Source organism: Scyliorhinus torazame, chromosome 13 (assembly GCF_047496885.1).
Source record: "Scyliorhinus torazame isolate Kashiwa2021f chromosome 13, sScyTor2.1, whole genome shotgun sequence".
Taxonomy (NCBI): domain Eukaryota; kingdom Metazoa; phylum Chordata; class Chondrichthyes; order Carcharhiniformes; family Scyliorhinidae; genus Scyliorhinus; species Scyliorhinus torazame.
Genome location: NC_092719.1, coordinates 78,181,425 through 78,203,638, shown reverse-complemented (window position 1 = coordinate 78,203,638; position 22,214 = coordinate 78,181,425). Strand labels below are relative to the sequence as shown.

Here is a 22,214-nt window from a genome sequence, read left to right as displayed (position 1 = left end):
TGGTACCATGATGTGTTAGGCAGGTTAGTTCGATGTGGACTGCGCTCGATGCAGGGAAGTTAGAAACAGACGTCTAACACAGGAGAAGATCCAACACTGTTTTATTCAACTAGGTGAACTGCTGTACATATTCAGCTGTGGGTCGACACTATACTGATCTGACTAGTGACCTTGCCGTAGCCTGACCAGACTAATTAGCTACCGCGTGGTGTTTGTGCTTGCTAGCTCGTGGACTCTGACTGTCTCAGTAGCTAGCCCCGAGAGAGCAGGAAACCTAGTGCCCTCTGGCTTTATAGTGGTAGTGTCCTGTCTGGTGATTGGCTGTGCTGTGTTGTATGCTTACTGGTCATCCTGTGTGTCAATCACTGCATGTCTGCATCTCATTATATACAAGAGTGGATATTATGACAGTGTCTAAAGGTTAGGTGGGGTTACATGGATGGGGTAGGGGGAGTGGGCCTAGGTAAGGTGCCCTATGAGGAGCGATTATTTAAATGGGCCTGTATTCACGTGTTTAGAAGGATGAGAAGAGATCTGATTGAAACGTACAAGACTCTAACAGGACTGGGCAGACTAGATGCAGTGAGGATCTTTTCCCTGGTTTAGCAATCTACAGCCAGAGGCCAGTCTCAAGAGACAGGGTAGACCATTTAGGACTGAGATGAGGAAAGATTTATTCACTCAAAGGGTGGTGAACCTGTGGAACTTTCTACCACAGAAGGCGGTGGTCGCCAAATCACCGAATATTTCAAGAAAGAAATAGATCTTTTTTAGATTTTAATGGCATCCAGGGTAGAAAGCAGGAATATAGCAGGATTATAGAGGATTAGCCGTGATCATATTGAATGACGGAGCAGGCTCGAAGGGCCGATTGGCCTACTCCCGCTCTGGTTTCGATGTTTAACACAACAGCATTGGTCAAGTTAGAAGTCAAGGCTATGGGCAGAATTAACTCATCAGCAATAAGAGCTGCTGGAAAAAGAAAAGGGAGGGATGGAGGAATTGGGCAGGGTTACATCTGCCAACAAGGGTTGAAAAGATCGAGATGGGCAGGGGAGGGTGCGGGTGCATAGTAGAACATTCACTTCGAATGAACAAAAGGGGAAGATCATGATTTCACTGCTCAGGCTGGTGTTCTCAACAGTAAAGACATGACTGATACTGCTAGAGGCCATACAGACCCTCATAACTAGGAAAGAGTGAAGCCCAAAATTAATAGGGATCAAAATGTTTCATGTGAATGATGTCCCCCCCCCCCGGCCCATACCCAAGCTTCACACTGATCAGTCACGTCGGTAATGATCTTGGGAGTTCGAAGGTCATAGCTCAAGACCCACTCTCTGGACTTGAGCACATTTAGATTGACACTTCAGGTGGCATCTTAAATCTAAGACCCTCAAGAGCATTATTGGGCGGATGCAAGATATCTCACCCCATTGGAACAGCAGGAAAATTTTACCCCCTGTCCTGGGCCAATACCTTTCAATCAATATCATTAATAATAGATGATCTGTTTGTTATGACGATATTATTAGTGGGATCTTGTTGTGCGGAGTCATTTTCCCTGCATTAAAAAGCAGTGACTACCCTCAAAGTACTACATTGGCTGTAAAGCAGCAGATTGTGAGATGAACATTTACTAGCATGCAGGAAAGAGAACCAGTAGAGTGCGCCTTGAAGTCAGAACAAAAAACAAGTTTAAAATAATGGTTCGAGTAGAATGCCTCATGGAGCCGAGAACCCGGGTTTGCTCCCTGCCCTGGGTCACTGTCCGTGTGGAGTTTGCACATTCTCCCCATGTTTGCATGGGTCTCACCCCCACAAACCCAAAGATGTGCAGGGTAGATAGATTGGCCACGCTAAATGGCCACACTAAATTGCCCCTTGATTGAAAAGAAAATAATTGGGTACACTAAATTATTAAAAAACGAATAGAATGTTCAACTTAAAATGAAAACGAAAGTTAACAATAGGATAAGGAAGAAGCCAGGGAGAAACCAGGATGGGCAAAAGGAAATGTTTGTCAAGTGTTCAATTAACAGAACAATCTGAGGAACAAGACTCAAATTCATGTTTGTCGGAACGGCTATGCCAGAACGGAATTCCTTTCTAAGAAGCCTTCCTTCAAAAACTTCCTAAGCCAAATATTGGACAATAAAGTAGAAAATGGAGGTCGGACGCCCGCATTATGTGGTGGAAGAAAGTCACTCACTTGAATCTCCCCCACCCCAAGAAACCACCCCACCCCACCTGGCCGAGAAGGGGAAAGCGAGCACCCTCCACCATTTTAACACTTTATAGTCACCACCACGGGCAGGCAACTTGCTAATGTTTAGGCACTGGGTCGGAAAATGTCGCTCGGACATCAGTGTGATATTTGAGAGAATTGCGTGTAGCACCTGGCTCACCCGTGAAATGGTGGGAGTCGAGAATGGAGTCAGAAGCCCTGCGGGTGGTGGTCTGACTTCTGTAAACGTTAAGAGGGTGTGGTGATATGCATCACTGTAAATACACTACGACTAAGTAAACACTAGTGGGAGCACCAGAGACATCATGACATGCAGACATACAGCTAATGAACACTTAGAATAGGACACAACAAATGGGCAGTCAAGACACCCAGAGGTGACACTACCACAAGGGGGCTACCCATATAAAAGGACAGGGCACACATGCTCTTTCTCTTTCCACAGGCGACACTCAGAATGATAGGGGCAGATCAGAAGCATCACACCCACCGCATGGCTTGGAGCAGACTGGTTAGTTAGACTGAGTTACTATAGCAAGATTAGCAGGAGAGTCGAACTCAAGTAGGAGAATAGTTAACTGTTCAATAAATGTGTTAAACCTATCTCCAAGTCTGAAGCTTTCTTTGTCAGAGCATACATCAAGGATGCAGCTTATGCTACACGAAGAAGCATAACACAACAGAGGGGAGTTACATAGGAGCAGAAATAGGTAATTTAGCCCCTCAAGCCTAATTCGCCATTCATTCAGATCATGCTCAATTTATATCTCAATCTTATTTCCCTGCCTTTAATCCATATCCCTGGATATCTTTACCCTGCAAAAATCTATTGACCTCTACCGTGAAATTTTAAGTTAACCCCCAGCACCCATCACTTTTTCTTCAGGACAGAGTCACCCTCTTTATGAAAAATTGTACTTCCTAATTTCACTCTTCAAATGTCTGTGCTAATTTTAAATTTCTGTCCCCTTATTTTTGGACCTCTCCAAACAGGGATTAGTTTCTCTGTTATCTATCTTATCAAATGCATTAATTGTTTTGAAGGCCTTGATCACAGATCACCCCACATTCTTCTATGTACAAGGGAATACAAACCGTGCTTAACTGCCCACAGTATAACACCCTCCGAGAGTTACGATCCAGCTTCTAGCTCGATGTGAGAGTGGGAGGAAACGCTTCTGCATTTAGGTTTTATTTATAGTCACCACAGAAATGTCAACTAACTAACCACATGCTTCAAAATGATGGATGCTTTTAATATCAAGTTTACCCAAATGTATTTGTAAAAGAGGCACCTCTCACTGTCAACAATACAGAGTACGAGAAATGGCAAATTTCAGCTGAGCAGAAGACACTGAAACGGAAAACTTTTTTCTTGGATGTTGCCCAATAACTGGGATCTGGGAATCTGCTTCTCAACTGTTAGGGTGAGTTTCACATTAACATTTTACCCTACGAAGTGGAGACAGTCAGATCTGATTTGATGACAATGGTGTGTTTTCCTGTATGCACCCCAATGATTAAAATACACCCAGAGTAATATTGGCAGACCGATTTTTGACAACAGGGCCAAATATTGAAACCTTTACCGCCCCTTCTCCCATCCCAAGTCTCCTTTCCTCTTAACATTGGCTCCTGCTCAGTGTAATTATTTCTGAAACTTGCAATTTTTTTGCAGGGCAACTCCTCGGTTTCCACAATTTAGCCTCACCGTTGTCAGCCCTCCCTTAAGGGCAACAAACATTTGTGCTGCAAAAATCAAAATCGGCATTGTTGCCAAATCTCTTGAGCTAAATATCAAGAGGGTTAAACCTATAATTTTAACTAATGGAGATCAGAATTGAACATAAATTGTGCATGCCAAACATAATCAGGTTTTGTTACAGAAATAACTTCCAACTCCTAAGTAGGCATGCAGATATTGAAATGTTAAAAAGAAACAAAGGACAGACACCAACAGCTCAAATGAATCATGATTCAAATTCAAACATGATGGTAACACAACTGATTAGACCCCGGCTCTTCTGTGATCACTACACAAATCTTTTCCTATGATCAGACCCAGAGCTGGTTAAACACAATTTTGTTTTGAAATTAAAACAAACCACAAGTGCGTAATACTCTGCACCACTTCAAAGGCTGAAAACCTCATTTGCAAGAGGAGACCCAAATAGACTTTAAGACTTACCTCGAGCTTCCCATCATTCAGATCTCTGCAGTTTATTTTCAGTTCACCTATTTGTCGAAACCACGTCACCAGTGCCTCAATTTCTTCAGAGAGCTCCTTTGTCTGCAGATTAACATTTCCATAGTTAGGGAGGGTAGTTACTGAAAAGAAAGATTTTCATTAACCCTTTGAGATTTGGTGACCTTCATGTCCCAGAGGGGAGAAACAGCTGACATTACATTGTGATAAAGTATAATAATAATTTTTATTGTCAAAAGTAGGCTTACATTAATGCTGCAATGAAGTTACTGTGAAAATACTCTAGTCGCCACACTATTGTACCTGTTCGGGTACACGGAGGGAGAATTCAGAATGCCCAATTCACCTAAAACACATCTTTCGGGGCTTGGGAGAGGAATCCGGAGCACCCGGAGGAAACCCATGCAGACACGGGAGAATGTGCAGACTCCTTACAGACAGTGACCCAAGCCGGGAATCGGACCTGGGACCGTGGAGCTGTGAGGCAACAGTGCTAACCAATGTGCTACCGTGCCGCCCATAAATGTGAATACGAGATCAGAAGTCACACCTGTGACTAGATTTAGGTTGTAGAGACCATTTGCATGAACTGGGATTGCCTTAAAAGGAAAGACTGAGGAGATTGGAGCCTGTATTCTCATGAATTTAGGAGAATGATGTGTGATCTGATTGAACTGTACAAGTCTGACAGGGTCAGGACTGATGTTTCCCCTGGTTGAGGGGTTCTAGACGCAGGGGACAAAATCTCAGAATAAGAGGTAGGCCATTTAGGCCCGATGGGGATGGATTTCTTCCCTCAGCGGATGGTGGATCTTTGGAATACTCCCTCCCCAGAGGGCTGTGGAAGCTCAGTCAGAGTATGTTCACACCAGAGATTGATAGATTTCTAGATCTCAATGATATCAAGGCATACGAGAAATGTGCCGGAAGATTGGGGTAGATCAGTCATGATCTAGTTAAATGATAGAGCAGGGGCTGAATGGTGTACTCCTGTGATCCTGGACGAAGAGATTTAGCAAGGGAATTCAAGTGATTATCTGTTTTCTTGGAGGCACTGTCACATGACTCTCATACTCCAGCCATTAGTCGGCTAACACACCCATCCTCATCACATACTGCCTTCCTACACCAATTGAAAAGCAAGACTACTCATTTATGCAATTGGATGATGCTCGATTGGTAACAGCCTTTTTTTTTTGCACCTGGTAAAGAAAAATGTTTTAAAAAATGGCAAAAAAACACAACGTTGCCATTAATCTTCCCCAGGGTTTCACACAGCCGTGTCCTGGAGATTGACCTTTAATTCCTGGAGACTCCAGGCCAATCCTATGGGAGACGGTGGTGTAGTAGTATTTTCACTGGACTTCTAATCCAGAAACCCAGGTTAATATTCTGGGGACCCCAATTCGAAACCCATCATGGCAAATGGTGAGATTTGAATTGAATAAAAAAAGAAACCTGGAATTAAAAATTTAATGGCGATCACAAAACCGTTGCCGATTGTCATGAAACCCTATCTGGTTCACTAATGCCCAATTCACCGAACAAGCACGTCTTTCGGGGCTTGTGTGAGGAAACCGGAGCACCCGGAGGAAACCCATGCAGACATGGGGAGAATGTGCAGACTCCTCACAGACAGTGACCCAAGCCGGGAATCGGACCTGGGACTGTGGAGCTGTGAAGCAACAGTGCTAACCAATGTGCTACCGTGCCGCCCATAAACGTGAATACAAGATCAGAAGGAAAATCTGCCATCCTTACCCGGTCTGTGAATTCAGACCCACAGCAATGTGGTTGACGGTGAAGTACCCTCTGAATAAGGACAATTGGGTATGGGCAATAAATGCTGACCTAGCCAGCGATGTCCACCTCCTGTAACTGAATTTTTAAAAAGGCACAGTATACCAGAATTGTAGGAGAGTAGATATCAGAGGGTTTTGAACATCTCTATCAAATCTCCTTTTAGCCTTCTCTCCAGGGGGAACAGTCCAACCTCTCCAAACTATCCTCAAAACTGAAGTTTCTCATCGCTGGACCATTCTTGCAAACCTCTTCTGCGCACTCACAATGCATTCACACCCTTCCAAATTGGATAGCTCTCAGAGAGCTGGCATAGATGTGATATGCCAAATGGCCTTCTGTGCTGCATGTTCAGTACAGTACACAATATTCTAGCTGAGGTCTAACTAGTGTCTTGTATAAATTCAGCATTACCTCCTTGCTCTTGAACTCTATGCCCTATTAACTAAACCCAGTATACAATATGCGCGGTAGCAGTGGTTAGCACAGTTGCTTCACAGCTCCAGGGTCGCAGGTTCGATTCCTGGCTTGGGTCACTGTCTGTGAGAAGTCTGCACGTGTGGGCGTGGGTTTCCTCCGGGTGCTCTGGTTTCCTCCCACAGTCCAAAGATGTGCAGGTTAGGTGGATTGGCTACGCTAAATTACCCTTAGTGTCCAAAAAAGATTAGTTGGTGTTATTGGGATAGGGTGGAGGTGTGGGCTTGAGTAGGGTGCCCTTCCCAAGGGCTGGTGCAGACTCAATGGGCCGAATGGCCTCCTTCTGCACTGTAAATTCTAGGATTCTCTGCTTTTATTAACTGCTCTCTTCACCTGCCCTGCCACCTTCAATGATCTGTGCACATATACACCCAGATCCCTCTGCTCCTGCACCCCTTTAAGAATTTTACCTCTTATTTTACACTGTCTCTCCAATGTTCTTCCTACCAAAATGCATCACCTCACACATCTCTGTATTGAACTTCATCTGCCACCTATCTGCCCACTCCACCAACTTGTCTTTGTCCATTTGAAGTTTTACACTGCCGTCTTAACAGTTTACAATATCAAGTTTTGTTTCATCCGCAAACTTCGCAATTGTCCCCTGCACACCAAGATCTAGATTATTAATACATATCAAGAAAAGCAAGGGTCCCAATACTAGCCCCTGGGGAACACCAGTAAAAACTTTCCCCCAGCCCAATAAATATCCATTGACCGTTTCTCTCTGTATTATTCAGCCAATTTTGTCTTAAGTGTTGCTATTTTCCCTTTTCATTTCATGAGCTATAACCTTTCTCTCGTTATGTGGCACTATCAAATGCCTTCTGAAGGTCCATGCACACCACATCAACAGCATTACCCTCATTGACTTCCTTAATTAAACATCATTTCCCGCTTTAGAAATCCATGCTGGATCTTTCTAACGAACCCACATTTTTCCATGTGACTATTAATTCTATTCTGAATAATTGATTCAAGAAGCTTGCCCAACACTGATTCTAAACTACCGGTCGGTAATTTGTGGGGCTATACTTGCATCCTTAATTGAACAAGGGCTTAATGTTTGCAATCCTCCACTCCACTGGCACCTCCCGAGTCTGGAGAAGACTGGAAGATTATGGTCAGCACCCCTGCAATTTCCATTCTCATTCCTTCAATACCCTTGGATGTATCTCATCTGGTCCGAGTGTCTTGTCAACTTTCAGTACAACAGTCTATTCAACACCTACTCCTCACCTATTTTGAACCCTCCTACAGACAGAATTTCCTCCTCTGTCACCATGTCCTCAATGTCATGTACCTCCTTGGTAAAGACAAATTCAAAGGTGGTGCTTATCCTTCCTTTGAAGGAGAATTCTGACATTTGGACAGCCCATAGCTGCCATAAACTTTGCTGCAAGCACTGTGATATGGATTCGAAAGGTTAACTCCTTTTCCCTTTCCACAGTTCTGCTGAGTTTTTTCAGCATTTTGTCCTCATCGTCAGTCATACTGTCCAACAGATAATAACCTTGACTCAATTGAACAGGTACTCTCCGGCATTCCCACACAGAGAGTTTTATGTTTGTCGGGATTTGTTTACAGAATGAACAAAGGATAACGAGGTTACAACAGCATAGGTTGCTTAACCAGTGGTAGAGTTTATTGCAGAGGATATAAATGATACAACAAATATCATGGCATCCTCCTGCTAAGAATTGTGGGAAAGGTATGTGCCCATGCAGAGGTGCTGTTTGCTCACAGTTTAAAGATGGAAGAGAGGGAAATCCATCAAGTGCCTCCGAAGGTGTCACCTTGTAATCATGTGACATACTATATAGAAGGACATTGATTACAATACATAACAGGAAGCAAAACCGAACAAACTTCAGGACGCTACCTATGATACCACACTCTTGACATATGGGAAGTAAAAGCAGATAAGTGCCGACTGGCTTGAAGCTAATATCACTGTAATGGGGCCGGTCACGGAAACTAATGGGGCCGGTCACGGAAACTAAGAGATCTGCTTTCATTGACAATCACAGATCAAAGTGAGGGCCACTCAAAGTAAAGACTAGCAGAGAGCTGGGTAGTGCAACAATGACATTTGAAATAATCTGTGGCCTGTACAAAGGATCAAAAAGACAACTGCTCCAAAGAAAATTATTTATTTGAACACAATAGCAGGGGAGGTCATCAACTGCAATAAGCAATTGCAGAGATAGATGGAAGACTACGGAGTTATACTCTAGGGATAATACTCACCAAGGATGCTCTCGACACCATTCAAAATCTGCTTTGTTATGACAGAGCTGGATATCGAACCAGTGATTAGAGAAGCAACAGGTTTATTTTGCACAGGCCAAGCACTAGGTGATGATCCCATGCAACTTGAACTCTTCAAGCATAGGGAACCAGCACACCTGCACAAACCTATGCTGGAGGGAGGGGGGCAGGATATTAATGATACAACAAATATCATGGCATCCTCCTGCTAAGAACTGTGGGAAAGGTACGTGCCCATGTCAGACTGCAGATCCCGGCTGACCACATCTACCCAGAGTCCCAGAAGTAAAAAACAAACAATCTCTCCCAAGGTCCGAACAGGGACCCACCCCTCATCCCTTTACAAATAACTGTAAACAAGCCTAAAGCCAAAAAACAGGGAAAAAAATGAACACCAAAAACAAAGTTTTTTGCAATATAGTACATTCACTCCACTTCTCCTCCAAAGTTCAATTTCCTCCTTCTGCCAATCCATTCTCTTTCATGAAGTCCACTGCCTCCTCCACTGTGCCAAAGTACACTTCCCGGCCCCCATAGGCGAGCTAGGTACAGTAGTCCGAACTTTATTCCCTTCTTGTATAAGGCCGACTGGACCTTATTAAAGCTCCCCCTCCTCTTTGCCAGCTCTGCCCCAGGTCTTGGTAAACACTGATCTCGCCACCTTCCCAGTCGCAATGCCTCGTCTGCCTGCCCCAGCCCATGATAGGTTCCTTACCCAGGAACCCATGCAACCGTACACCATCGCCCTCAGCGGTGCTGCTTGCTCCCGTCAGGCAGGCCCACGATCTGGGTGTTCTGCCTACAAGATCGGTTCTGCAGGTCCTCCACTTTCTCCAGCAGTCGCTTCTGCTGGTCACGTATCAGTCTCAACCAGCTGCCATCAAGGTGGACTGTTCCTCATGCTCCCCCACCAGCTCCTTCAACCTCTGGACCGCCTGTCCCTGGGCTGCCAGTCTCGTCTCAACGCGGTCAACCACCGCCTTGATCGAGCCCACCGTCCGAGCCAGGTCCTCCGAACTCTCCTTCCGCAGCTGGGTGAACCTCTCGCTCAAGAAGCTCACCAACTGGTCCATCGACCACTGAGCCAGCAGGGCCGGACCCTGCCCATCAGCCATCTCCGCGCATGTTGCCAGCGCCTCACCCGCCTCAGCCAACTGGTTTGCTTTTTTCCAGGCACTTCTGGTCCGCCGCTAGGGGTTCAATCTCTTCTGCTCTCACTTCTACACCTTTTTCCGCCCAAATTCCTGCTACAAACCGGGGCAAGGGCGACAGAAAGACCACCACGGGCGGGAGCTACCAAATATGCGACCACTCACTCCATGGCCACCAGCGGAAGTCCAGAACTGGTCTATTTAAGCTGCTGGAAAAACTGGCTGCCCAGTGAAGCTGCTCAATATGATCTCCTCTTTCCATGATAACATGATGAGTATGGTCAGCTATGACAGGGCAACATCAGAAACCTTGGAGATCTGCACTGGGGTCAAACAGGGTTTTGTTCTGGTACTGACATTCTTTGGTGTATTGCTCTTCTTGTTGCTGCCAGATGCTTTCAGGTTTTCTACCAGAACTGACAGAGAATGCTGGTCAGATTTGCTTACCCGAGATCCAAGACAAAGGTATGCCAGGTCCTCACTACAATAGCATTCCATGCTGAGCAACACCTGCAGCAGTAAATGGACAGATTCTCTCACACCTGTAAAGAGCTTGGTTTCATCATCAGCATCAGCATCAGGAAGACAAATACCATGGTGTAGGATGCTGCCAAACCGTCATCTATCAGAATTGTCAATGTGATACTGGGGGCTGTTGACAGCGATACATATCTAAGCTCCATGCTCACCAGCAATCTGTCATGATGCTGAAATACACACATCACAGAAGTTACAGGAGAAAAGGCTGAATAGGTTCGGCCTTTATTGTCTCTCATTGCTTGGCAGGATAAGATCACCAACTCAAATCCTGAAGCCTGCTAATTCCATCAGTGTACACTCATTGCAAAGGCAGCAACATCTGCGCTGGCTCAGACACGATCAGATGGCTGATGACTGTAAACCCAAAGACATTCTGTGCAGTGAACTGGTCACTGGGTCATGACCTCCTGGGTGCCATGCTTCCATTATAAGGGCCATGGGAAGAGAGATATGAAGATGATAGACATTGACACTAACAACAAGGAGACAGTCGCTAATGGTCTTGATCTCTGGAAACCGATTGTTTGGAAGGTCATTGAAAGAGGTGAGCAGAAACTGAAAGTTCAGCTGGCGGAGACGAGGACCCAGAGAAAACAGAGGCCAGTGAATCGTGCATGTCTTCAGCCCCAGTCTCTCTCCATAAATTCAGCCGAGACTGCTGGGCCCGAGCGGGGCTCCTGAGCCATACCAGACGATGCTAACACAAGAGTGACTAACACGGTGCAAACCATCACCTTACAAGATGGAAGGTTGTCACAAAACAAGTTAATATGGATCTGGAAAACCACCCGCCCAAAGAGCCAACAGTCTCAGCCCATCACTTAACAAGTTTGTAAATAATTCTAGAACTTCCAAGCTCAATTCCAGGCATTAATTTCTCTTCATTGGAAGAATTTCCTGATATCACGTTTGCCCTGATCTGGACAAGTTTGAACAGCAACGTTATTTGACTAGTCATAAATTGCTCTTGATTCTACACATTATTTTTGAGCGTTGTTCGAGAAAATAAGCCCCAGCTATTTGACTGGATGAAAGCTTCGCAATTTGTGGAAAATTTTTACATCAACAACTTGAGCTCTTTGAAGAAGTCATTGCGTAAATGCACAGGATGTTGCACTGAGTCATACAGAAGGAAGTTGCCAGTTTGATTTCTGCTCTAGGTGGAGTAAACTAGTCTTACCCGACCAGTAGTGGGAGGGATATATTCGCTTCAGTGCTTAGCGAGGGGATCCAGAACAGGTTTCCTTATCTCAACTGCTACTGAATGTCCAGTACTGTACATTGTGGAGAGAGGCCCAGCTGAGGACAAATCTAAAGAAGGCTGGGGCCTGGTTTTCAAAATCTAGAAAAGGGAAAACCGAAGGGTGAATGATATCTTTTAACATTCTGAAAACGTTTGGGAGAGTAGAAAGAGAAAATACTCCCATTCAGGAGAGATCTCTTGACTGAATTTAGAAATCGCCATGGGAAAGGTAGAATTTGGAGAGGGTAGTGGGGAGGAAAGAACACTTTGTTTCTGGGCTTGCTAAAAATCGTTAATTTTTTTCCAGTTCTGAAGAAAGGTCATTGACCTAAAACATTAACTCTCTTTTGCTGGCCACAGATGTTGCCTGACCTGCTGAACGCTTCCAGAATTTTCTATTTTTATTTCAGCTTCTCAGCATGTGCAATATTCAATTTTTCTGTTGCTACCAGTCTCTTTTCAGCACTCCACAACAGAGTGTGGCCACGTCAGCTATAGATCTCTATCCCAGGCAGTGTCACCACCTTCCAGATAGGCGGGGTAAGAGTTGAGATAACAAACAGAACATTGTCTCCAAAGAATAATTCATGATTAACATGTCACAGCAGTTTCAAAACTTGTTTTCACATTTGACAACATGATAACTTGTGATCATGTTTAATGGTCATGTTATCAACATGTACCACATTGGAAAGAATTAGGCTAACTTGCACATGGGAATACAAACAGCACATTAATTCACCGTTCAAATGCAACTGGTCACACAGAATATAAACTGCCAGAAACAGTTTAACTTGTCACCCATTTATTGTTTGTGGGACCCTACTGTGACAGTTTCATCCACTCCCGCAGTTCTACCACTGAGAAGGACAAAGCAGCAATATTGTGGCCACATTATAATCTCCAAGTTACAGACCATCCGGTCTTGGGACAGGATGTTCTAACATTCCTTGATTGCTACTGGCTTAATATCCTGAAATTCTGTATCAAACACCATTATGGGATGTGCCTTCACCGGAAGGACTCTGGATCAAAGGGAGGGCAACTATCATTATCTTGCAGGATATCGCTTGCTGCCCGAGGTTATGAAACATTGAAATTCTCATCACCAGCACTGCACATATTCTTGGAACAGAAAGCAAATCTGTCTGCCAATGTTCACCCAAATAGTGACCACACAGATTGGAGAATTCCAGGCAATCATAGCGATGATGGGACCAGGTACCTCTCAGAAAGTAGCAAAGCAATATTCTGTGTGAATGAGTTGGCAGCACAGTTGTCGCTGAGTCAGAAAGCTTTGGAACTCCAGTCTCACTCAATGGCTTGAGCAAAATCTAGGTTGAGGTTCCACAGAGCTGGAGGAATTAAACCACATCCCTGTCTGTCCCAGGGAGCAGATATAAAAGATTTCCCGACACTATTTGAAGGGCAGCAGGGGAATTTTCCCACCAGTGTCCTGGCCAATATTTATACCTCAACCAACACCAAGAAAAAGTAATTTTCTGGCCACTTGGCTTTAGCATGGATTTTGATGCGCCAACATTGGTGGCTGCACCTGCCTGAAACGGCAGCGTCCACACTTTTGAGTAGAGATTCATTGGCTGGAAAATGTTGGAGATATCCCAAGGTTGTGAAAGTGTGGAAAAATTCTTAGTTGTACTGTTGTTTTAAATTGAGATATTAATACTTGTACTATAAGACTCAAAGTATCCGGAGCATGGCTCGAAAACACAACCTATCAGGTAAGACCACTACCACTGAGCCACAGTTGACGCTATTGATCAAGACTCCATATTGCACCTTCTTCACAATGCCAAACTGCACTGCACCAATTCAGTGAAGATCTTAAATAGAATGAAAACCGGAAATTCTGGACCTACACAGGTCAGGCGGCTTCTGTGAAGAGAAAAACCAGAGTTGACGTTTTGGGTCAATGACCTTTCTGTTTTACTAAACGACCACCGGCCTGCAAGGCCAACTCTATTTCTCTCTCTCCACAGACGCTGCCAGACCTCCCGGAGTATTTTGAGCACGGTTTGTTTTTATTTCAGATTTCCAGCATCTGCGGCATTCCAGTTTTGTACGGGTGAAAGTCTTACCATCTGGGCGGTGATCATCTTGAATTGGACAGTCGCCTCCTCTGTCCCAGGGCTCTGCATCAGCATTAGCACCTCCTTATCCAAAGTCTCATCGAAGGTCAGTGTGTTATGTTCCGAGGCCCTCGACCATTCAGAACCATTTATCTTAAAGAAAAAGAAACATGCACAAAATCTACTTCTATTTCAAAAGAAATATTCTTAAAAAAAACTCGACACAAGGTTTCAAAACGGCATGAGTGATCCATTTTCCTGTAATATAGCAACAAAACTCAACTGATGGTCAGCACAACCATATCTTTTAATGCTACTTTCAAGAAACTTTGTCAGAACATTATAAATTTTTTATCTTCAAATTCTAAAAGTCTTGTACGTTGTCACCAGAAAATTATCTACATTTACAGGGATAATAAAGGCAAATAAACTTTCCTGGTGCCAGATGCACCAGGCTCTTATGCAGAACAGGCTGCTCTTTATCAGATCCATTTGCAGGAGCTGAAAAGCTCACAGTGGATCATTTTCCGTCTGTGCCTTAAAATGGAGATTTTCACTGTTTCCCTCAGTAGGTTCCCGAGACCAGGACAAACCCAACTACAGCCAGCAGTATTCACAGAATGAAACAGCAAAGGAGGTCAACATTCAGCCTCGAGTTTGCACCAAAGCTGTAGATCCATAGAATTCCTAGTGTGGAAGGAGGCCATTCGGCCCATCTAGTCTGCACCTAACCTCTGAAAGAGCACCCTACCTGGGCCCATTGCCCCAACCCGATTCACAATAACCCCACCTAACCTGCACATCTTTGGACACTAAGGGACAATTTAGCACAGCCAATCCATCTAGCCTGCACATTTTTGGAGGAAACTGGAGCACCTGGAGGAAACCCACGCAGACATGGGGAAAAGTGTAAACTCCAGACGGTCACCCAAGGTCGGAATCGAACCAGGGACCCTGGCGCTGTGACAGCAGTGCTAACCACTGTGCCACCCTGCAGTACCCTCTCCCTGCTTTTTCAATTATTTATTCAATTTCCTTTCAGACAGTGGATTTCAGATTTGACAAATCATAGGGGTGTCCTGCAGTTAACAGGGATTCTTCGATTTACATACCTCAAAAACGTTTTGCGCATTCAACAGCTCAGACTGCAAGGAGCTTGGTGGTCTGGTTAGGTCAGGTCCATCTGGAGGGGTCGCTGGCAAAGTAATGTACTCACTGTGATTAATTGGAAAGATAATGTCACATGACATGGATTACACCAACAGGTTACAAGCTCCTCAAATTTAATTTACTGGCTGTATTATGAACATACAAGTTAGGAGCAGGGGAGGCCATTCAGCCCCCCCTTCCTGTTCAGCCTTTCAATACTATACTAAAATTCAGCCATGTTTTGAATGTTAATTATAACAATAATGATGCTCTGGATCATTACTTACGAAGCTAGCTCCTGTTGCACAACAAGTTGATTTTCTAACTTTATCTTCTCCATTCGCAAGGCCTAAAACGTTTCAAGGTAGGAATTGAGTCAGGAATTTCAGTTTTTAGCTTTTATTTTGCTTGAATATTAAGAAAGGGATCATACCTCTACCACCATGGAATATTCAACAATGGAACGTTTAAGTTCCTCAATATGACTGTCACTCTGCAAAGAAAAGAAGAAGTTTTAAAATACACCAAATTGTAAAAGAAGGTGCAGCCCTCTGGAGTTAAATCCTTCCATCCATGACGAGGCTGAAAGGTCCTGCAAGTTTGAACCTTGAATCTCTTGGAACCCTTCAGGCTGTTCCCATTGTGATTCTCTTGCACCTACTATTACAATGTCATAGCAAGAGAATCACGATGGGAAAAGCCAGGTGGCTTAATCTCTGCTGGTGAATGCTCAGCTCCAGCTGTTAAGAATGAGACTGAACCTAAGGTGCCCTCTGCAGCCTCGGGTTTCAGCTGTGAAAATGACTGGGAAAAAAACCCCCTGATGGTCAGGAAGAGTGGCTGTCTGCGGACACAGAAGCTACCGATCAACACCAGGAAACAAGTATTTTACTCCAAGTGGTCCTGGTGATGGCAGTGAAGTGAAGGATCCTGGAGAAAAGCACGACACAGAAAAGGAAACAATTTACTCCAAAACAAGCCACAACAAGAAGCAAAGAATGCCTTGAATAAAAAAAGTAAACCCATATGGAGAGTGGGAAACTATAAAAGAGGAGGAGGAAGAGCAGATCGACTCGCAGTAACCAACAGATGACTGCCTGACAACAGCAGTGATTGACCTGAAGCAGGAGCTCAAAGTCAATTTAAACAAATAGAATATCATCCCTGAGGGGTGGTGTTGGCGGAAAGACGGTATTTCAAAAAAGAAAACTTGGGACTTCCGGTTGCAGCTATGCGGCGCTAAGTCGCACTTTCGGCAGCTCCTGCTAAAAACGGACATTTGGGCTCTTTTTAGGGCCCGCAACGGCGCTTGTTCGACGTTTCCCGGTGTGGGAAGGGGACAGCAACATTCCCCCGATAGTGTATGGAGTGGACCAGGAGTGGGGCGATTAAAAAAGTGGCATTGAAGCAAAGAAAGGTGCGAGGGAGGAGGACCAAGATGGCGGCGGGCGGAGACCAGGCAGCGTGGAGGCAGTGGGCACAAGAGCAGCAGGAGCTTCTCCAGCACTGTTTTAAGGAACTGTAAGCAGAGCTGCTGAAGCCAATGAAGGCTTCAATCGATAAGCTGCTGGAGACCCAGGCGGCCCAAGGGGCAGCGGTGCGTGAGGTCCGGCAGAAGGTCTCGGAGAACGAGGATGAGATCCTGTGCCTGGCGGTGAAAGTGGAGGCGCACGAGGCGCTTCACAAGAAATGACAGGTGAGGTTCGAGGAGATGGAGAACCAGTCGAGGAGGAAAAACATGCGGATCCTGGGTCTCCCGGAGGGGGAGGGATCGGACGTGGGGGCCTACGTGGTCACCATGCTGAATTCGCTGATGGGAGCAGGGGCCTTTCAGGGGCCCTTGGAGCTGGAGGGGGCCCACCGAGTGCTGGCGAGGAGGCCCAAGCCCAGCGAGCCGCGCTGATGCGGTTCCACTGGTTTGCTGATCGAGAGTGTGTGTTAAGGTGAGCCAAGAAGGGGCGAAGCACTGGGTTGCTGCTGGAAGGGCCAAGGGGGAGCCGAAGTTGGTAGGAGGTCGGGGCGGGGGTCTGCCGCTGTGGGGAACGGGCCGTGCGGGGGGGCGCGGGCACGTGGCTGGCCTAGGAAGGGATACGGCTAGTCGGCGGGAGAGGGGGGCGATAGCCCCCTGGTCCGGCTGATAACCTGGAACGTAAGGGGACTGAATGGGCCGGTCAAACGGGCCCGGGTGTTCGCGCACCTGAAGGGGCTGAAGGCGGATGTGGCCATGCTTCAGGAGACGCACCCCAGGGTGGCGGATCAGGTAAGGTTGAGAAAGGGGTGGGTAGGACAGGTGTTTCATTCGGGTTTAGATGCAAAAAAATCGGGGGGTGGCGATCTTGGTGGGGAAGAGAGTGTCGTTCGAGGCGTCGAGCATTGTGGCAGACAATGGCGGTAGGTATGTGATGGTAAGTGGCAAGCTGCAGGGGGAGCGGGTGGTATTGGTCAATGTATATGCCCCGAATTGGGACGATGCGGGGTTCATGCGGCGTATGCTGGGCCGGATTCCGGACCTGGAGACAGGGGGCCTGTTAAAGGGGGGGGATTTCAACATGGTGCTGGATCTGACACTGGATCGCTCTCTGTCTAGGACGGGCAGGAGGCCGGCGGCGGCCAAGGTGCTGAGGGGGTTCATGGACCAAATGGGAGGGGTGGATCCATGGAGTTTTGCGAGGCCGGGGGCCAGGGAATTTTTATTCTTCTCCCATGTTCACAAGGCCTACTCCCGGATTGACTTTTTTGTCATGAGCAGGGTGCTGATTCCGAGAGTGGAGGATACGGACTACTCGGCAATAGCCATTTCTGATCATGCTCCGCACTGGGTGGACCTCGAGTTGGGGGAGGAGAGGGACCAGCGCCCGCTATGCCGCCTAGAGGTGGGGTTGCTGGCGGATGAGGTGGTGAGCGGGCAGGTCCGGAAGTGTATAGAGGGGTACCTGGAGGCTAATGACAATGGGGAGGTGCAAGGAGGGGTGGTCTGGGAGGCGCTGAAGGCGGTGGTCAGAGGAGAGCTGATCTCCATTAGGGCACACAAGGAGAGGGGGGAAGAGAGAGAGGGAGAGGTTGGTGGGGGAGATGGTGAGGGTGGATAGGAGGTACACGGATGCCCCGGAGGGATTGCTTATGGAGCACGCAGCCTCCAGGCTGAGTTTGATTTGTTGTCCGCCAGGAAGGCGGAGGCGCAGTGGAGGAAGGCGCAGGGGGCGGTATATGAATACGGAGAAAAGGCGAGCTGTATGCTGGCGCACCAGCTTCAGAAGCAAGAGGCAGCTAGGTAGATCGGGGGAGTTAGGGATGGAGAAGGGAACACGGTGCGAAGTGCGGTGGGTATCAATGGGGTCTTCAGGGACTTCTACGAGGAACTGTACCGGTCTGAGCCCCCACTGGAAGAGGGAGGGATGGGTCGCTTCCTGGACTGGCTGGGATTTCCGAGGGTGGAGGATGGGCAGGTGGCGGGGTTGGGGGCGCCAGTTGGGTTGGAGGAGTTGGTCAAAGGGATAGGGAACATGCAGGTGGGGAAAGCACCGGGCCGGATGGGTTCCCAGTTGAATTTTATAAGAAGTATGCGGACCTGCTGGGCCCGCTGTTGGTAAGGACCTTTAACGAGGCAAGGGAAGGGTGGGGCTCTGCCCCCGACGATGTCTAGAGCGCTGATTTTCCTGATCCTGAAGTGGGACAAGGATCCCCTACAGTGTGGGTCATACAGGCCGATCTCACACTTAAATATAGACGCAAAGTTGCTGGCAAAGATTTTGGCCCTGAGGATAGAAGACTGTGTGCCGCAGGTCATACACGAGGATCAGACAGGGTTCGTGAAAGGGAGGCAGTTGAATACCAATGTATGGAGGCTCTTGAATGTTATAATGATGCTGGTGATGGAAGGGGAGGCGGAGATAGTGGCGGCGATGGATGCGGAGAAGGCCTTTGATAGGGTGGAGTGGGGTACCTGTGGGAGGTGTTGGAAAGGTTCGGGTTCGGGGAGGGATTCGTCAGGTGGGTGAGGCTGCTTTATGAGGCCCAGTGGCGAGTGTGGCCACGAACAGCAGGAGGTCAGAGTATTTCTGGTATCGTGTGTCGCTCTATGCGGATGATTTGCTGCTATATGTGGCGGACCTGGTGGGGGGAATGCCGGAGGTGATGAGGATCCTTAGGGAGTTTGGAGATTTCTCCGGGTACAAGCTTAATATGGGGAATCGAGAGTTGTTCGTAGTGCACCCGGGGGACCAGGAGAGGGGGATTGGTGAGCTCCCGCTAAAAAGGGCGGAGAGGAGTTTCAGGTACCTGGGGGTCCAGGTGGCTAGGAGCTGGGGGGGCCTGCATAAGCTTAACTTCACGAAGCAGGTGGAGCAGATGGCGCTGCCTAAACTTGGTGGGTATTATTGGGCCGCCAACGTGGCAATGGTGCGTAAATGGGTGATGGAGGGGGATGAGGCGGCATGGAAGAGGCTGGAGATGGCGTCCTGTGTGGGCACGAGCCTGGAGGCGCTGGTGACGGCGCCGCTGCCGCATCCTCCAACGAGGTATACCATGAGCCCGGTGGTAGCGGCTACCCTCAAAATAGGGGGGCAATGGAGACGTCACAGGGGGGAGGTGGGGGCCTCGGTGTGGTCCCCGATTCGGGGGAACCACTGGTTTGTCCCGGGGAGGATGGATGGAGGGTTTCTGAGCTGGCACAGGGTAGGCATTAGAAGGATGGGGGCCTGTTTGTGGACGGGAAGTTCGCGAGCCTGGGTGAGCTGGAGGAGAAATTTGGGCTCACCCCAGGGAACACCTTCAGATATATGCAGGTAAGGGCGTTTGTTCGGCGGCAGGTGGTGGAGTTCCCACTGCTGCCGCCACGCAGGGTCCAGGACAGGGGGCTGTCGGGGGTGTGGGTTGAAGAGGGAAGGATCTCGGCAACGTATCAGGTGATGCAGGAGGAGGTGTAGGCCTCGGTGGAGGAGCTAAAGGGCAAGTGGGAGGAGGAGTTGGGTGAGGAGATTGATGAGGGGATGTGGGCGGATGCCCTGGGGAGGGTGAACTCTTCTTCCTCTTGCGCGAGGCTCAGCCTCATACAATTTAAGGTGCTGCATAGGGCTCACATGACCGGGGCAAGGATAAGGCAGTTCTTTGGGTGTGAGGACAGGTGTGTTAGGTGCTCAGGGAGTCCAGCAAATCACACCCATATGTTCAGGGCCTGCCCAGTGCTGGAAGACTTTTGGAAGGATGTAGCGAGGACGGTGTCGAGGGTGGTAGGTTCCAGGGTCAAGCCGGGCTGGGGGCTCGCAATATTTGGGGTGGCAGAGGAGCCGGGAGTGCAGGAGGCAAAAGAGGCCGGTATTCTGGCCTTTGCGTCCCTGGTAGCCCGGCGAAGGATTCTTCTTCAGTGGAAGGATGCGAGGCCCCCAAGCGTGGAATCCTGGATCAGCGATATGGCGGGGTTTATTAAGCTGGAGAGGTCGAAATTCGCCTTAAGGGGATTGGTACAAGGGTTCTTCAGGCGGTGGCAACCGTTCCTAGACTTCCTGGCAGAACGTTAGAAGATGGTCAGTAGTGGCAGCAACCCGTTTTTCTTGAGTGGGCGTGTATTTTTGCCTTTGTGTCGATGAACGTTGTTAATTTATTATTTATGTATATGGGGGGTGGGTTTTTTTTTTGTTTCTGTATTTTGTTGTTGATATTTTGTGAAAATTTGAATAAAATTTTTTTTTTTTTTTTTTTAAACTTGAAAACGGCAGATCTCGAAAGCTGCATCAGAAAGGGAACGAGAACTGAATATCACCAAAACGCAGTACAAAAATATGTTCAGTGCTATTTGGTCTAGATTGCTTTAGTAAATAAATTGTCTCAGATTTTCGGCTCATGAAGGCCTTGTTTGGTGTAAAATACTACATTTTTAAAAAAATAGCGTTTCTTTTTACAATGTATGGCTTAGAGTTAATAAAGCTTGCACATTCCCATGTCTGCCTGGGTTTCATCCCCACAATCCAAAAGGATGTGCCGGTTAGGGGAATTGACCATGCTAAATTGCCCCTTAATTGGAAAAAAAACAATAATTGGGTACTCTAAATTCTTTTTTAAACTTGCAAATTGAATAAGAGTGCAAAATCTTGAAAAGTATTTCTGTGGCTATTTTATTAGATTCATTTAGATTTGTGACTGGTTTGACCACATCATTTACTGCATGTCTTGATAAATCTTAAGGTGTTAAATTTATTTTTGTTGCACTAAATATAAAAGAAAATAATGTATGCCTGGCGGCCTATAGTTGTGTATTAAATGGAGGTATGTAGAGTGTATTCTGGATTTAATGGTTCAGTAATCATAATTGCATCTTTGCATAAACTCTTTCCAGAAAGCGGTTTAAAGTATTTTTGCACAGTAACTGGTATATACAAAGATAATGCTGTCAAAAACAAAACTATGAAAAATACACCAAATTAACTTGTGGCCAATAAGCTCCAATGACCTTTAAACTTAGCTGCTTTGCAGCAGTTGGTGCTGTTTTTTTGAAAAAGGGGAGGTGGTGGAAATGCCATCCTTACCTCCGCCCCAGCTACTCTCGACAAGGGCACAGGGAACTGCTGTACTGCGCCTTTCTCACCTGACAATAGTCAGAAGGTCGCGGACAATAGTCAGAGAGAGGCGGACATGCAGTTTCATTTTAGAGTAAGTAGCTAAAAGCAGAGTTGCAGTCCAACTCGATTGCCACCCAACTGGGAAATGTTCAGAATGGAGTACAGTCACAAGTGGAGTACCACAAGGATCTGTTCTGGGGCCGTTGCTGTTTGTCATTTTTATCAATGACCTAGAGGAAGGCGCAGAAGGGTGGGTGAGTAAATTTGCAGACGATACTAAAGTCGGTGGTGTTGTCGATAGTGTGGAAGGATGTAGCAGGTTACAGAGGGATATAGATAAGCTGCAGAGCTGGGCTGAGAGGTGGCAAATGGAGTTTAATGTAGAGAAGTGTGAGGTGATTCACTTTGGAAGGAATAACAGGAATGCGGAATATTTGGCTAATGGTAAAGTTCGTGAAAGTGTGGATGAGCAGAGGGATCTAGGT

At 46.8% G+C, this 22,214-nt stretch overlaps 1 protein-coding gene and 1 long non-coding RNA gene across 2 annotated transcripts in view; one reads left to right on the top strand and one right to left on the bottom strand.

The window, feature by feature from the left end:
* Nucleotides 1–22,214, bottom strand: part of lrmp (lymphoid-restricted membrane protein) — a 238,493-nt gene that overhangs the window by 148,307 nt on the left and 67,972 nt on the right. The window contains exons 12-16 of the mRNA XM_072471820.1: nucleotides 15,609–15,668; nucleotides 15,463–15,524; nucleotides 15,139–15,241; nucleotides 14,036–14,179; nucleotides 4,437–4,538 (exon numbers count right to left, since the gene is read on the bottom strand). Of these exons, the coding sequence (XP_072327921.1) occupies nucleotides 4,437–4,538; nucleotides 14,036–14,179; nucleotides 15,139–15,241; nucleotides 15,463–15,524; nucleotides 15,609–15,668 (471 nt within the window). The remainder of the gene's footprint in view (nucleotides 1–4,436; nucleotides 4,539–14,035; nucleotides 14,180–15,138; nucleotides 15,242–15,462; nucleotides 15,525–15,608; nucleotides 15,669–22,214) is intronic.
* Nucleotides 21,767–22,214, top strand: part of LOC140388132 (uncharacterized) — a 42,793-nt gene continuing 42,345 nt past the window's right edge. Inside the window, exon 1 of the long non-coding RNA XR_011934102.1 lies at nucleotides 21,767–21,979. This is a non-coding gene — a long non-coding RNA (uncharacterized lncRNA). The remainder of the gene's footprint in view (nucleotides 21,980–22,214) is intronic.